At 44.7% G+C, this 16,003-nt stretch overlaps 1 protein-coding gene across 1 annotated transcript in view; it reads right to left on the bottom strand.

Moving 5' to 3' along the window:
• Positions 1 to 15,245, bottom strand: part of CHP1 (calcineurin like EF-hand protein 1) — a 149,887-nt gene extending 134,642 nt beyond the window's left edge. The window contains exon 1 of the mRNA XM_078659616.1: positions 14,968 to 15,245. Within this exon, the coding sequence (XP_078515742.1) occupies positions 14,968 to 15,034 (67 nt within the window). The 5' untranslated portion in view covers positions 15,035 to 15,245. The remainder of the gene's footprint in view (positions 1 to 14,967) is intronic.
• Positions 15,246 to 16,003: the final 758 nt, after the last annotated feature.

Below are 16,003 nucleotides of genomic sequence, written 5' to 3'. Positions count from 1 at the left end.
ACTCTTGCAAAACTCGTAGTAAACATATTCATAAATCATAAAGATTGTTAGAAAGGTACCAAAGAGGAGTTGTAGCGACACTACAATCTGCTACAAGGCTAAGCACAAAGGCTTGGGATGTTGAATGATTCGCCTCCTTGAGCACAGTGCATATAGGGGGATTGGGGGGTCCCCAGCTGACCTTATATATGGTTACGAGCTCAGAGGAACCCATAATGCAATCCTCCCGCCCGCTAAAAATGAGATAACTGCTTTTAATAAAGAAGTAGAAATCTATCCCTATGTGCGGGGGAAGGGAGTGGCGCGATCACAGCAATAGCAATAGTGAAAATAAACAGCGGGAGGCGGCTACGGGGAGATTAAGTGAACTGGGAGAGGAGCCATGCGCCAATGTTCAACACTTACCGAAGACATGAGCAGCAATGGGTGCAGAAGATGAACAAGCACTAAAAACACAAGCAGTAAACAATAACAAAAATAAGCACAGCGTCTACGCAGTGGGCGCCGTCCTGATACATAAGACCAAGGCAGACCCCCCTCCCAAAAAATATTGCGAACAAAGGAATGTAAATTAAACATGTGTCCACCATTGTCCCGGCTGCGGACGTCATCCTGCATGCAGTAGGGGAAACAAGGAGGAGCGTTAACAACCGAAGTGGCTGCCGGCCGGGTGTTTGTGGGGGTGGGGGGCGGAGGGGAGAGCTGCACTCCTTGTGCCCCCACTGCGCCTCGGCTCTTCGTGTCTGCTTCTCGGCTGTACTGAAGAATGTTCCTATCTGCTTGTTAAATAAACAAGCAGATAAGAAAACTCTTCACGACAAGCTGGAAATCAGGCCAGGGTGTCCGGAGGGGCTGTCAGAAAAACGGACAGGGTGGCACCCAGAAACACTCCTTTCCATTGGGAAGCCAGCGTTTATCATAAACGCTGACGCTACCCAATGGAAAAGGGGTCGGCGGGGCTTACAGTACCCTTTTTAGAACAATATCTCTCGCAGAGGCGTGGCAGCAGCTTCGCTGCTCTGCCCATGCCTCTGCAAGACCTAAAAACACTGTTGACAAAAACGGGATTAGCAGCACTAATTCCTCTGGACCTATTGGCAACTTTTGAAACGGTTTTTACCTAAGTAAATTGGTAACCCTGTAATAATTCTTGAGTGGATACCCTACTGCCTCAAAGACAGATCTTCCATATTCCATAGGTCCCGTTTCATCTCCACAATTTACAACATCAAAACAGGAGTGTTCCAAAAAATTCAGTTATCTATGCCCACCTCCTCAACATATACATCAAACCCCTGCAGAGCTAATCACAAGTTTTGATAGTACTTGCTACGAAGCTGGAAAGTCTTAAAGACATAGGAAATTCAAACCTCAACAACTGTCCCAAAGCATAGACCATCAAGTGACACCGAACCATTTTAAAATGATGTTTTAAAAACTGAAATATTCATGAATGGAGAGTTGAAAAATGATGAAACATTAACATTCTGGTTCGTAGAATTAGGACCACCGCCACAAATATCAATCGTAGTAGAAAATCTAGCCATCATAAACGACTCTGCACTCAGCATAAATCCCAAGAGGACAATTGACCAAGTCGACGTTTCACACCATGAGGACTTTTCGAAGTATCTTCTCCACCTGCGATTCCCACAGAAGTTTCAAGTGACTAGATCACTTATCCTTTCAAAACCTGATTACGCATACTGACTGTATAATGGGATCCTACTTTTACCCATAATGCCACTTCAGAACTCAGCCACTAGGCTACTTTTAAATGTAAAGTTATAAACACACCTCTCTCGGTCCTGAAGCTCTTCACTGGTTACCAGTTGCAAGAAGATCCGCGTTCATATCACAGGGCAATAAATGGTAAAGGACCAGGATTTCACTTGATGAAAATAGCTAAATATTCCCAACCTAGGAAATCAGTTTACAGATTAACAGAGCAACTAATCATTCAATTTTACAATAAGAAAACAGAGAGCGACACTTTTTTCTCTCTATAGACCACCGTATTATAGAACTCCTTTCCACAAAAATAAAAAATAAAAAGTCATCAATGACCATCTGCAAATCAGAAGAACTGTTAAAAATAGGTTATTTCCAACTTAATTACTACGGATGTCCCTCATCAAATCTGATGCACAAGAATTTCGGCACCTCTGTCCACAGATAGACGTCCCAGTCACTTGCCAAAGAACTTAGGGAACAGCTTAACAACCTTGGCAGCAGGGTGATATTCAGGGTACTGCATTATATAATCTTTAAAAATGAGTGTCAGCTCACACTGAAATACTCACTTTTTAGGTCGAGGACCTAAAGGCTGCGATTGCGCAGTCTGGGGTCTGAGATTTAATGTCCTTTAGGAGCGCTTTGGAACCCGCCTCCCTGCCCTGTCTCTCCTCCATTGGCTGGCTTCCTAAACGGAGGCCAGCCATTGGAGGAGAGATGCATCACTCCGATTTAGCCCAGTCTTTTTCGGATTTGGGGGCTTAAGTTTTGCTGTTCTTTAGACAGTGACGTTGTCGGTCACTCAAAACAGCAAAACCACGCCCCCGAATCCGAAAAATTCGGAAGCTGGCGGGCGCCATTTTTTCTCGTCTGCGGTGAGGATCGATCGTCTTATGCCGCAGGACCCTGCCGCCGCCTCTTCTACCCAGTCCCCCACCCTCCTGTCCCCTGGGCGCCTGGAGATCACTGCTGCCGCCGGCTCCGTTTGAAGGTAAAGCACATGATTTTTTTATCTCACGGGTCGGTCTCTTATTTTCTGCCCCGGTCTGTTAAGCTTTCGCGGACTACACTGCATGTCTCGCGCACCTCTCAGCCCTGCAAAATGGTAATGCTGCCAAATCCGCTGTAGGCTGCAACAAACACCGCACCCTCCCCTCCTAGCTTTCCAATAAATTTCAAATGTATTATCTGCCCATTTTTTTGAAGCTGAACACATCAAGGCTATGGGTCCAATTGCGCATATCTACCCTCAGATCTACCCTCAGATTGCACTGTTTACACCGATTGGGTTTAAGAACATCGTCTGCCCCGAAATACAAGAGGCCCCGTCATGCCGCAGGACCCTGCCGCCGCGTCTTCTACCCAGACCCCCACCCTCCTGTCCCCTGGGCGCCCGGAGATCACTGCTGCCGCCGGCTCCGTTTGAAGGTAAAGCACATGATTTTTGGTCTCACGGGTCCGTCTCTTATTTTCTGCCCCGGTCTGTTACTACACTGCATGTCTCGCGCACCTCTCAGCCCTGTGTGCTTCGTCGAAAACCATGAACCATTTCATTCCCGGAGTAATTCATTAGTGGGCGTATTACCACCAGAACAAACTACTGCTTTGGATGTACTCTTAACTGCTATTTGGTTGGCCGTGACAGCAAAATTCCTTAGCTCTTCTTTTGTAGACTCTTCCTAGATGACTGCATGGAGTGAGCCTATTTTTGTCTCCCGTAAATAAGGTTTCCAATATCAGCGGACCGTGCTTCAGATTGTCGCTCGTGCACTAGACTATTTGTCGGCGTGTTTTCATGATTTGGTTTCGGTAGCTTTTGTTGACTGTAACCAAGGGGATCTTCCTTGGTCTGGAAAAGCAAGTCACAAATGTTTAGCGGGGGCAAAGGAGTGGCTGTTTGCCATGTACATGGTGTGTTAGAGCACACATTTCTATTTCTTCCGTGATTACGCAAGAAAGGCAGTCGGTCTGCTCAAAGGGATGTGACATTTTTTTATGCCTGCTTTTACTTATTTATTTGAAAGGTTTTATATAGCGCTGGCTAGACCCGAAGGTATCAGAGCGCTTTACATGAGTATCAGACCATAGTTGCAGGTTACATAATTACGAGATTACACAGTTTCAGAGCATAGTTACATAGTTACATGTTAGGTCGAGAAAAACAATAAGGACATATACGTAAGGGAAAGAGCAGGCATGGGGGAGATTCGGGGGAGAGGGGGTAGGAGCAGGAGAAGACAAAGAATGAAGGAGAAAAGAAGTGGGGGAGGGAGAGAGAGTATGAAAGAGGAGGGAAGGGTGATGGGGGCACAAACCGGAGGACTAGTAAAAGCTGCGTCCTAAGTCCGGTAAGCTGTGATCCCAGGAGAAGTGGAATCATTCCCACATGTCCATTGCATGAGGATCCCTTGACGCAGTGGACTCTCTGAGGAGTCTGAGACTCCAAGGCCTAAATAATGGATCCTTCCCCAACAAGGGGAGAGGGAGTGCTTCGGCAAGGGGGGCCACACCTTAACCTCAATTGTGAGTGGCTCCCTTGATGCTGTGGACTCTCTCAGAGGAATAACTGAGACTCCAGAGTATGAATATTGGATCTTTCCCCAACAGGGGAAGAAGGAATGCTTAGACAAGGGGCACAAGGGACAGTGGGCTAGGCGGCGTAGATACATGTTATGTCGAGAAAAAAATAAAGACATATACATAAGGAAAAAAGCAGGCAAGGGGAAAGGGGCTAGGAGCAGGGGAAGTGGACAAAGAATGAAAGAGGGAAGAGGTAGGGGAGGATGAGAGACAAAGCATGAAAGAGGATGGGGAGGGTGCACAAACCGGTAGACGAGTAAAAGCCACGTCCAAGGTCCAGTAAGATGTGATCCCAGGGGAAATGGTATCAATCCCACATCTCCGTTGCAAGAGGCTCCCTTTAAGCAGTTGACTCTCAGAGGGGTTTCTGAGACTCCAAGGTCTACCTACTGGATCCTTCCCGAACAAGGGGAGAGGGAGTGTTTTGGCAAGGGGTGCCATACCAAACCTCAACTATGAGTGGCTCCCTTGGCGCTGTGGACTCTCTCAAAGGGGTCACTGAGACATGCACTTTGATACGATCGCATGCATGAGATGGTCGATTTTACATTTACTTTACCCCTAATTTATTTATAATTATCACAATTTTACTACATGATTGTGTTAAATCTAATTCTAATTCAAGCAGCTTCCATTAAAGCCAGGTGTTAGAGAAAAGACCATAAAATGGTGGTTCAAGCAACAAGCTTCAAAGGTAATCATTGCGTCAGTGTACCCGACCTTCTGTCTTTTCCTACCAGGTGAAGAACATCTACTCTTTCTTTACGTGTCTTAATACCAACAAGTAAAAGAAGAGTAAGATGTAGAGAAAATGGTACACACAAGTCAGTTGTGCATTGACCAGGAATTGTTGGGTCATGGTTGCTATGTTATAATTTTTAAGAAAAGTGTTGCACATGCCCATAATGACCACTTTGAAGTCCCATCAACCATGCTGTCAAATGAATGAGGTGAAACAAAGGTGCACAGGGAAGCAGAAAGCTGAACTGTACATTTCTCTCACCAGTCAGTTTTTCTCGCTGGTACTTTCCTCTCACCCGCAGTGTGAGCACACACACATCAATGCTCAGCTATTGCCATTGTAAATGACAATGCCATTTATTTATGTTTTAAAAACCAACACATAAATAAAAAAAATTGTCATTTACAATGCCAATAGCTCTAACTTTTGCAAAGGCGAAACCGTTGCATTGTAAATGTGTGGGGGGCTCTCTTTGTGTGTGTTAGGGGGGCTCTCTGAGTGTGTGTGGGGCTCTCTGAGTGTGTGTGGGGCTCTCTGAGTGTGTGTGGGGCTCTCTGAGTGTGTGTGTGTGGGGCTCTCTGAGTGTGTGTGTGTGGGGCTCTCTGAGTGTGTGTGTGTGGGGCTCTCTGAGTGTGTGTGTGGGGCTCTCTGAGTGTGTGTGTGTGTGTGGGGCTCTCTGAGTGTGTGTGGGGCTCTCTGAGTGTGTGTGGGGCTCACTACCTCACTATGTCACAACTGCTCTCTCTCAAAACATCTCTAACTCACTACATCACTCACTCTCTCTCTCACTACCTCACTCTTTCTATCTCACTAACTCACTTTCACTCTCTCTTTCACAACCTCTCTCTCTATCTCACTACATCACATCACTCAATGATTATATCTCACTACCTCACAACATCCCTCTCCCTCACTACCTCACTCTTTCACTACCTCACTCTCTCTATCTCACTACTTCACTCACTATCTACCTCACTCTCTCTCTCACTATATATATATATATATATATATATATATATATATATATATATATATATCTCACTACCTCACTCTCTCTCTGCTAATGCAATAGGAATCACATATGCAAAAAAAAAAAAACTAATGCCAATAGAAATAACAATGCCATTTATTTAGGGATACAAAAAAGAAAAAAAAAATGAGCAATACCAATAGCTCTCCCAATAATATTGCCGAGACCATTGCATTGTAAATGCTTGTTTATGTGTCTTTTGGGGGATTTGCAGGATTCCGAATGCAATCCTTGACAATACACCGTCTTAGAATATAGCCCCTAAACCCGTCCCACTAATACAAACTAGAATTGACTTGGGTAAGGAGGGCAGATCTGTCGAAAGTCCTATCTTCTGAATGCTCTTCTCTCCTCTTTAAAGACTCCTGTTCGAAATTCAGGACCTTAGTTTGCATGCGCTTCAGGTTAAATCTTTCAAATACCAACCCATAAGTCATCATCCATCCTATTTCTTAAAAAACTATAAACAAGTAGGACCGAATTTGTTATTAATCTGTATCCAACTTAAACTACCTACCACCGATCCAACGATACTGCATGAACCGCAAATCTTTCCCAGGGACGACACTTAACTCCTATAAATTATACTACAAACATATTTACCTAAATGCCTGGACCGGCTTCAGAACACATGACTAAAACCAATACCCAAAATCACTGGACTTATGCGGCAAGAAAATGCTAATTAAGCTGCATAATGTGCCACATTTTATGACAGCATCCGTTTATTATTCTGACATTTTACACGTTAACATCGTTTGGACAAAGGTTTCGTCTAATTCGTATTAGTTTAACACCCAAATACAGAAATATGTAAATGAGAGGTGAAGAGCCAACCTTTACGAATGCCTTCTGTTGCACAGCAACGAGTGCAATCACATTTTTGGTAACTTTTGATCCGTTTGCGCTAGACACATTTTTTTGTAACCATCTACAAATGATGCAGCGGATGATGCATTATTGTGGCAACTCCCAAATTATGCCGCTATCGTAGAATCGCAGTATTCCAGTGGCCATGTCAATAACGACCAAATCAAGCACTAACACTGGAGCAACGGGGTACTTGCCAAAAAGTGCTCCAATGACTCCTATGTAAATGCTAACACAATACAATCCAATACAACCTGGCATGCTCAGCACGCTGTGTCGTCTTTGTTCTAATCAAATCGGTTCCGTGCGCCCAAGGTCACGGAATAAGTGCGGAATGTGCGTGCTAAAGGCCAAGGTGAAGCTGCAGGCGAGGGGTGCGGTCAGACGAGACAGCAGACGCTGTGAGCACACGCCAAGGTTACCCCGGGATAGAAGCAAGTCTCCTGCTGAGGGCACACGGGGAAGCTGCACGAAGGCATCACGGAAGCTGGCAAGAAAATCACATCAGCAGCTCCAACAACACATGCCAGAGGGAGCGAGGGCGCGGCTGTCTAGTGCAAAGGTTACCGAACACTTTCATCGGCGCGCTCCATGGTGAAAGCACGAGCGGGGCCCTTAACGGAGGCAATGAATTACTAATGTCTGCATCTGGTCACTGCTTTACTTAGTTTCCGCCATGCGTTTCCTCGACCACGCTGGAAACAATTTTACGCGGTTTTCGCGCTCTAATCTCTCTGCCCGTCTCATATTTTGGATGGGCACGTTACGAGGGGGGTAGATTGCTGCTAGACTAGTGAAAGGCCCTTGCTGTGGAGTCGGTGTCCACTCCAGGTAAACACCCGGTACTTGAAGCACTACAGCAGCGCCAATGTTGATTCTGGCAGGGCGATCGCCCGCCGCCTGATTGGCAAATCTGTTTAGTGGGCAGTAGTCCATACAATGCGAAATACAGGTGTGGATTGGTAGACAATGGTCCCGCAATCTCTTCGCACACGGACTCCCAGACACCGATTGCTCTGCGAATCAACAGTCACTCACAGGTGACCAAACAACAATGGAGAGGGTCCCATCTTGTCCCATGTCCTTCAAAGTCACCCTCTTCCTTTTCCTGGGTGCCCATTAAGGCTTTAACTAAGAACACACAGAGCTCAGAAGTCGAGCTTCGATTTTTAATGGCTTGGAGTACTTCAAAGGTGGAACTTGAAGCCACAACTATATGCGAGCACTGTTCCGGAAATAGGGGATCTGATGTACACAACTGTGCATCTACTGAAAGAAGCAACGGCGCACAAACATCACACATCGCTAAAGCCACATTACTTCACCTTTCTGTTTCGTGTTTTCACAGCTCAGGGACAGACAGGACGATTACAACGCGAGACATAAACGGTGAACACCCGTTACATTTGTCGATGGTGGCAACACCTTCTGCGGGACTTCAAATGTCATAATTGTGCAGAAGAGCTCAGCTTCGGTCCGAAGGGTTGCTGCACCCATGCCAGATCTTCAATGTAACCAAATGTCGATGCAACATGACGGAAGTTTACATTTATGGTAAGTGTAACTTCTGTGTCCGCACTGAAAATATGCCATGGACAAAGTCAAAACCAACATTCCACGCCCCTGAGGTGAAATATGCCGAAATTCCTACAAGGTATACACTGTTCTGAGGAGAAAAATTACCTATAGTTTATGACTCCTCAAATTTGGCGAACCATCAAGCAACACATTAAAGGCCGACATTTGTGCAAAAACATGAACATAAATTCTTATCACAGTGTAGACCTGGAACATGACATTATGTTCTAGTTCGTAGGAGAAAGTCAGCAAATACGTTAAGTCTCTTTAGGAGGACAGATTTAACTGGAGCAACTGAGCTATTATTCCATTTACACCACCACTCCAGGCCATGCAGGCTTCTGTTGAGATGGCAGAAGGGGGCAGAAAGGTGCGCGAGGGTGAAGGTCTGGGCAGCATGTTTTACATTAGGGAGTAGGGCACCGTGTCAGAAGAGGGGAATAAAGTGCACATAATCTGTACGTCACGAGAAAACGTCAAGGCAGCATTAACATTCAGTGAATTTATGGAATGCAAAAATAAAATAAAGTACCAGAACAAGTAATGGTAAATAAACTTTGAGAATTGGAGAAATTACGAGTTTCTGTCCTTAGGCTCAACTGTTTCCAACCCAAATTGGTTGTAAGATACGGTTGTTGCTATACTATCCCAGACAGCTACAAACTAATACATCTCGATAGGAGAAAAAAAATAGGCGGGGGCATTGCTATAGCTTTTAAACACCCCTTAAATGTGACCTGGGTCTCATCCATAAGTAACAACTCTATAGAGCTAGGGAATTTTAAAATAAGCATATCTGCTACAGACAGCTGGAATGGAGCATTGATTTACCGCCCTCCTGGATCAAAGAGTAATTTTAGTGAGCTACTGACAGAATAAATAGCCATGCATGTCTTGGCTTCTAATACATTTCTTCTGATAGGGGACTTTAACTACTGTGGGGAAGATTACACTAACCCAGAAGTTAGGAAACTCCTAACAAATTTAGAACCACTAGGTCTTGTTCAAAGAGTTAACGGCCCAACCCACTTGGCCGGACACACATTGGATCTGATCTTTTCAAATATAGACCAGATGGTCTTCCAGCCCCCCCTTCCCCTTACCTGGACTGATCATTTTGTAATATCTTTTAACATCCAATTCCTGTATGCTAAGGGTCTCACTGCAAATAGACGGAGACATGAAGCAAGCAGACCCTGGCATAAACTTACTCTTGAAGCCTTCAACGAGGCCTTCCACCCCAAGCTACCAAACAATAACCCCGAGGTGTCTGAATTGCTGGAAAGCTTTAACTCTGCCCTTAAGATGGCGCTGGATGCAACAATTCTATTTAAAAATAATGGCCCCAGCCACCGGCGACCATCAGCCCCTTGGTATACGCCAGAACTAAAAGCAGAAAAAAACAAATGCAAAACATTAGAGAGACTCTGGCGGAGAAAGAAAGCTTCTGGACAGGGAACAGTATGAACAGGCCCAGTGTCCATACCATCAGAACATCAAAACTGCTAGGCGGACATTTATTATTAACCAAATTGAACTAGCCAACAACTCTCCAATAGTCCTTTTCAGTATAGTTCGGGATTTTATTTCCCCACAAGAATGCAGACAATCTCCCATGGAATCTCAGGAGCTCTGCAATTCGTTGGAGAATTACTTTCAGGAAAAAATATCCCATATCTACGCAAAACTCCAGACTGCCTCTCTCCAGGGATCAAAGACCATTACCACGACAGGAGACTAAGGAAAAATAACTCTTTGCACACTAGATTGCTTTCATCCTATCTCCTTAGAGGAAGTATACATTTCCTTGGCCACATCCAAATCCGCCCCCCCCCCCAAACCTCCCCCCTCCCAGATCTATGCCCACCAAAGACATTATCTCTTCTGGCCACCTGATGCGCCCCCATGATCCAAAAGTTATTTAACTGTTCTAAAAAACGCAGGAACCTTTCCGGCAGAGTGGAAGGAAGCATATGTCCGGCCCATATTAATAAAAGCCACAATGGACAAACAGTCACTCTGCAACTATTGCCCGATCTCCCTGCTACCACTCCTGGGAACAACTAGAAGGTATAATAAACAAGCAGCTGGGATCCTTTCCTGAACTCAATAACATTCTGGACCCCTCACAATCGGGATTCCGACCAGGTTTCAGTACAGAGACCGCACTCTTGGCCGTAACTTATTCATTGAGATTAGAGATGGATGCAGGAAGGCCCATGGCACTGATATTATTGGATCTGTCTGCAGCCTTTCACACCATCTCTCACTTAAGGCTTATGGAAAGACTGCAGGCAATCAGTGTCCAGGGGACAACACCAAAATGGCTGCAGAACTTTCTGCTAGATAGACAGTAGATGATCATCCTAGGTCTATACTCCTCAGGCAAAACGCGCTTGGACAAGGGTGTACCACAGGGCTCATGTTTGAGTCCCAACCTATTCAACATTTATATGGCCGGCTAGCAAAGATGGCTTTGAGATAATATCATACGCCGATGGTAGCCAGCTGATGTTTACTATGGCCAAGATTTGAATCTGGAGAAAAAACGTTTCTCATCAGGAATGCTAGCAATTTACAACTGGATGACTGAGAACTGCCTCCAGTTAAATCAAGAAAAAACTGAGATTATGCTTCTTGGAAAAGCCACAGCCATCTGGTCGGAATGACTGGTGGCCATACCAATTGGGTGCTATCCCCGTGCCCAAACAAACGGTAACAAATCTAGGAATAAAATTAGACCAAGTTTTAACAATGAAAGATCAGATTGCAGCTACTACCAGCTCCTGCTACTATAGTATGTGCCTTTTGTGCAGAATGTTCCCACTTCTCCCCACAAATGTCCGTAGAACCCTGGTTCAAGCTATGATGATAAGCAGACTGGACAATGGGAATGCTCTCCTGGCTGAAGTTAGTGAAACTTTGCTCACTAGACTCCAGGTGGTCCAGAACACCGCAGCCAGACTTATACGGAATCGTTCCACAGGCACTCCCTCAGCACCTCTACTGAGAGAACTGCATTGGCTACTGTGAAGAAACGCTCCTGTTTTTAAATCTGTTGCCTCACGTACAATACCCTAAGAGGCAAAGGCCCCCGCTATCTCCAAAACAAACTGGAAATCTACACCCCAGCCGCAATCTTAGATCTAGCACCCAAGCCATGCTGTGTGTGCCTCGAATTCGTCACACTCGCACCGGCGGAAAGGCCTTCTCCTATGTTGCCCCTGGGTGCTGGAATAAATTACCTACAACCCTTCGTGAGACCCCCACATATAGCAAACTCAGGAAATTGCTAAAAGCATATCTATACTAACCTCCTTTGGTCTGCTCCATCCGTCAGGATGCAAAATTCCGCCAAGATGCCCCGGGGTGAGACGTGCTCTATAGAAAATGCCTTTAACATAACATTAAGAATACCATTACTTGTCCTAATACTTTCCTTTATCACTGTATCAATGGGTAATGGTTTTCCCATTTCTAAGAACAAGTGACATCGGAATCATGCTCTCATAAACGCAGGAAGGTAAAATAACTGGATCCAGCACCCCTTCAAATGTCTTCATAACTTGTGGAATGCCCCCGCTGTTTTGGTTTGCAAAACATTATTGTGCCTAGCAAGATTACAGACTATATAAGAAGACCAATTTATGCAATACAAATGCCGCATTACAGAGTCGCAAACTACAGCAGGATGACCTAGGTGATAAGCAGCAAAGAGGCTGGTTGGCAACAAAACATTTGACGGTACAGTTAGTTGCACGCTCGTTCTGACAGAGACCCAAGCCATGAGCCCAACCCGCAAGCGCCAGCTCCTCCTTTTAAGAATATGACGCTTCCAACCAGATCGGTTCTAGGCAATGCATCCAGAATGTGGACGATATCCCTCGTCTGAGGAGGAATGCTCCGCTCCCTCTCTCTCGTCTTGGCAGTTACTCTCCCTTTCTGATCAAGTGTGCAGTAGACAACATGCAACAGACTTTCTGCATCAAGATGATATGCAACACATTCTAAAGGTGGAAGGGTGGAACCCCTCCCTGGCCGACAAAGGCCACTTCTCCCTAACTGTCCATCTTAAATAACTAATGGCTCCTCGATCCTTTGTACGTTTTCTACAGCATAGCCTAATCAACATATTAACTTATTTGTATAAGAAACAATGTGACTTCTTGCTATCACGGTCATTAGAATATAAGAAATGTGCAGCTGCAAGTGGGACACTCCAACTAAAACAGACTGAGGGTGTTCTTCCTCAGTCCAAGGTAGCAAGCTGTTGGAACTCCCTGTCCAATAAATTAGGACAGTAGAAACCCACTTTGCTGTTCGAAAGGTAGTAAAAACATGGCTCTTCCAAATTTTGTCTCCCATGTGATCAAAAAAAAAAACTCCAAGAAAACACCCATCGACCATGAAACTAGTGAACTACAATGCAAAACTGGGCAACACTTACCGAAAAACTCAACTACTTTTCAGGTAAAATACGGCTACATGATCACCTCTCTCTCATGTGTCTTTAAATATGAGCACACAAACTAGCTGCGTTCGCCGTGACATGACCAGACCAAGTCACAGGATCCCACTCATTTTACTCAACTTTTCCCAGATAGTCCGTAATCAGGGCCACTGGAATTATTTGACCGTGTCGTTTTTTACATAATCAGATTTGCTGCATAATCCATCATCTGCAACAAAAAATTGTTTTTAGCACAAAGGGTTCAAAACTTACAAAAAAATACAATGTCTCGTGCTGCTGCACAGTGGAAGGGCCTTTGCAATAGCTGAATGGTCACCTTTCTGTGGTTTATTGCTATATTTAGGTGTTAAACTGGAACTGAGGTGCAACCAATGCCCAGTGTTAAAATGACAAAATAATGATTATTATCACAAAATGGTGGCATCACGCTACATCATTTGCCTTTTTTGTGGCATAATTTACTCAACTGTCGCATAATTTAGCCCTCCCGTGCCACATAATTCTAGTAGTCCTGGTCATACACCCCCACACACATCTACAAACAAACACTACTTTCTCTGGACAGATTATCATACCTTAATAGTGTTAGTTGTGCTCCATAGTAATGTCATATATGTCCCATATGAGCCTACAACATATTTTTTCCTTAACTTGCTGCCAAAGTCCGGAATTAAAGATTGGTATTTCAGAATTATACAGACATCATGTCAATATTTTAAAAGCCCCAATCAGCCCATTTCTGTTGATTCCGGGACATTAACAAAAGTCAAGCTACACGAAACAAAATGAAAAAGTTCTCAGCATCCTACAAAAGGAAAACAATGCCAACATTCTAATATAGTCTTTAGCTTGACCAAGGTAATGAGCCTCAGAAAAACGATATCTTCCTGAGAAACCAACTCTTCGCCCCCAGTAAAAAATAATAATAAAAAAAAATATAATATATATATATATATATATATATATATATATATATATATATGTATATGTTTTTAAAAGAGCGCATTCCGAAGGATCAGGAGAACCCTTGACACCGATCCCACCGACATACGCAGGGGCAGGGAATAGAATACTGCAGTTCATGCTTCGTTGTTTCTTAAGTCGATATAAAGATTGCAGTGGGAGGTGGTGATCTACTCTGTTTATATATGTATACAAACAGTGTGTATATATATAAATACACTCATAAATACAGGGTAGCTCACCACCTCTCACTGCAATAGTGGGAGGTGATCTACCCTGTTTTATATATTTATACACACGCAGTGTGTGTATATACCCACACACTCTTATAAATACAGGGTAGATCATCACCTCCCACTGCAATCTTTATATTGACTTAAGAAACAACGGAGCATGAACTGGAGTATTATATTCCCTGCGTACGTCGGTGGAATCGGTGTTCTGAGCCTCTAGCCTCTGGGTACTGCTGAAAGGACAGGTGGGACCCTCGCTCTCCGTCCACGGTGTCTCCGATGTCCTCTAACTCTCCACATGGGACTCACTGAGACCAATTTTAATACACCCTACGCCTCTCCAGGTACAGCACCCCTCATCACAAGAAGCGCCACGAGCTGTTCCCAGCACCTGCCTTCCTGTGCTCTCATGCATCCCACTCCCATCGGCTACTCCAAATATCAAGTTCTACCTCCTCCACCAGGAGACACCGTCACCGTGAGGGCCAGCACGGGGTGACGTACGCTGGGTCTAAACCCTGTGAAGCCCATGGGGCGGGGATGGCGGGCTGTCCATGGACCGGGGTTGGTGGTCGCTCACCGGAGCCCAGGGGGGAGCAGAGGCTGGAACCCCAGCAGTAAGGAGAGAGGGACCGATTAATTCCTGGGAATCCCTGGAGGGGGGTTTAGGGGTTGACATTGGCCGAAGACCGGTGGGGAGGGGGTAGAATTAATTAAAGCCAGGTGAAACGGTTATATGAGGCTGCGACAGGCCTCGCACACTCACATCCGGTCTCCTTCTTGATCTCCTCGATCTCCTCATCCCTCAGCAGGGTGGACGCCCGGGAGCCCATGTCAATTTGTTGAGGACTCTCCTTCAGGACCCTGGACCGGAGAAGGGAGAGCTAGACCCAAGCATACAGCTATCGCTACCGGGAAAACCCACAGGACGCTACAGCCAATCAGGAACCTCACTCGGTCTCTTCAGCGTCAAACCCACTCCTACCGCTTGGCCAATCGATGTGGGAAGCGCTGCTGCTTTGACATTTGACCAATCAACAAAGCAGAACCTTTTGTCTCGCAGCCAAAGAGCCGCCTTTTTATTAACAAATCAGCAGACGGGGAGGTACTTAACAGCTCTGGCATCCGAAACAACTAGTCAGAGCGGATTACAACAACAGACCATTTTCTAAACACTAGACCGCCTAATTTAGAGGAATTGAAAGTCGCCATGTTGGTAGAAGAACTAGTTAAAGCTTTATTACATTTTATGATTACGCATTATGGCCAACAAAACAAAACACAATTTACAATACCAGTTCATAAGCAAACAGAATAACAAGGTAATTGAAAACATGTAAATGACCACACCACACACGGAGCTCTTTAAAACCCTCTTTATTAACAAGCATTGGAAATGCAATAGATCTCGCACTTCTTTGAGTGAGAGCTTCTGGCATTACAAAAAGCATTGAGTTTTACCCATGTGTTATGGGATATATATATGTGGTGTAAATATGTGAGTTGAATTAGTTGTATGGTGTGTAGTAGATTTGTGTGGTGGAATTACAGTTGTTTGGTGTGCTGTGGAATTAGTGGATAGTAATTATGTGAGCATTGAGTGGAGCTGAATTATTTGGAGTGGAATTATGTGGTGTGGATTGAAAATTTGTGGATGTTAATTGTGCGCCATGAAACTGTATTGATAGCTTTATATTTTTTTGTAACAATAGAAAGAAATTACTAGGAGATTTGTTTTAGATTTGGGTGTTAAAAAATGAAAAACTGATCTTTGGACAAATAAGTGGATCCATGTTTGTAAA

This window comes from Lissotriton helveticus, chromosome 9 (genome assembly GCF_964261635.1).
Source record: "Lissotriton helveticus chromosome 9, aLisHel1.1, whole genome shotgun sequence".
NCBI classification, from domain to species: Eukaryota; Metazoa; Chordata; class Amphibia; order Caudata; family Salamandridae; genus Lissotriton; species Lissotriton helveticus.
This window is presented reverse-complemented; position numbering and strand designations above follow the sequence as displayed.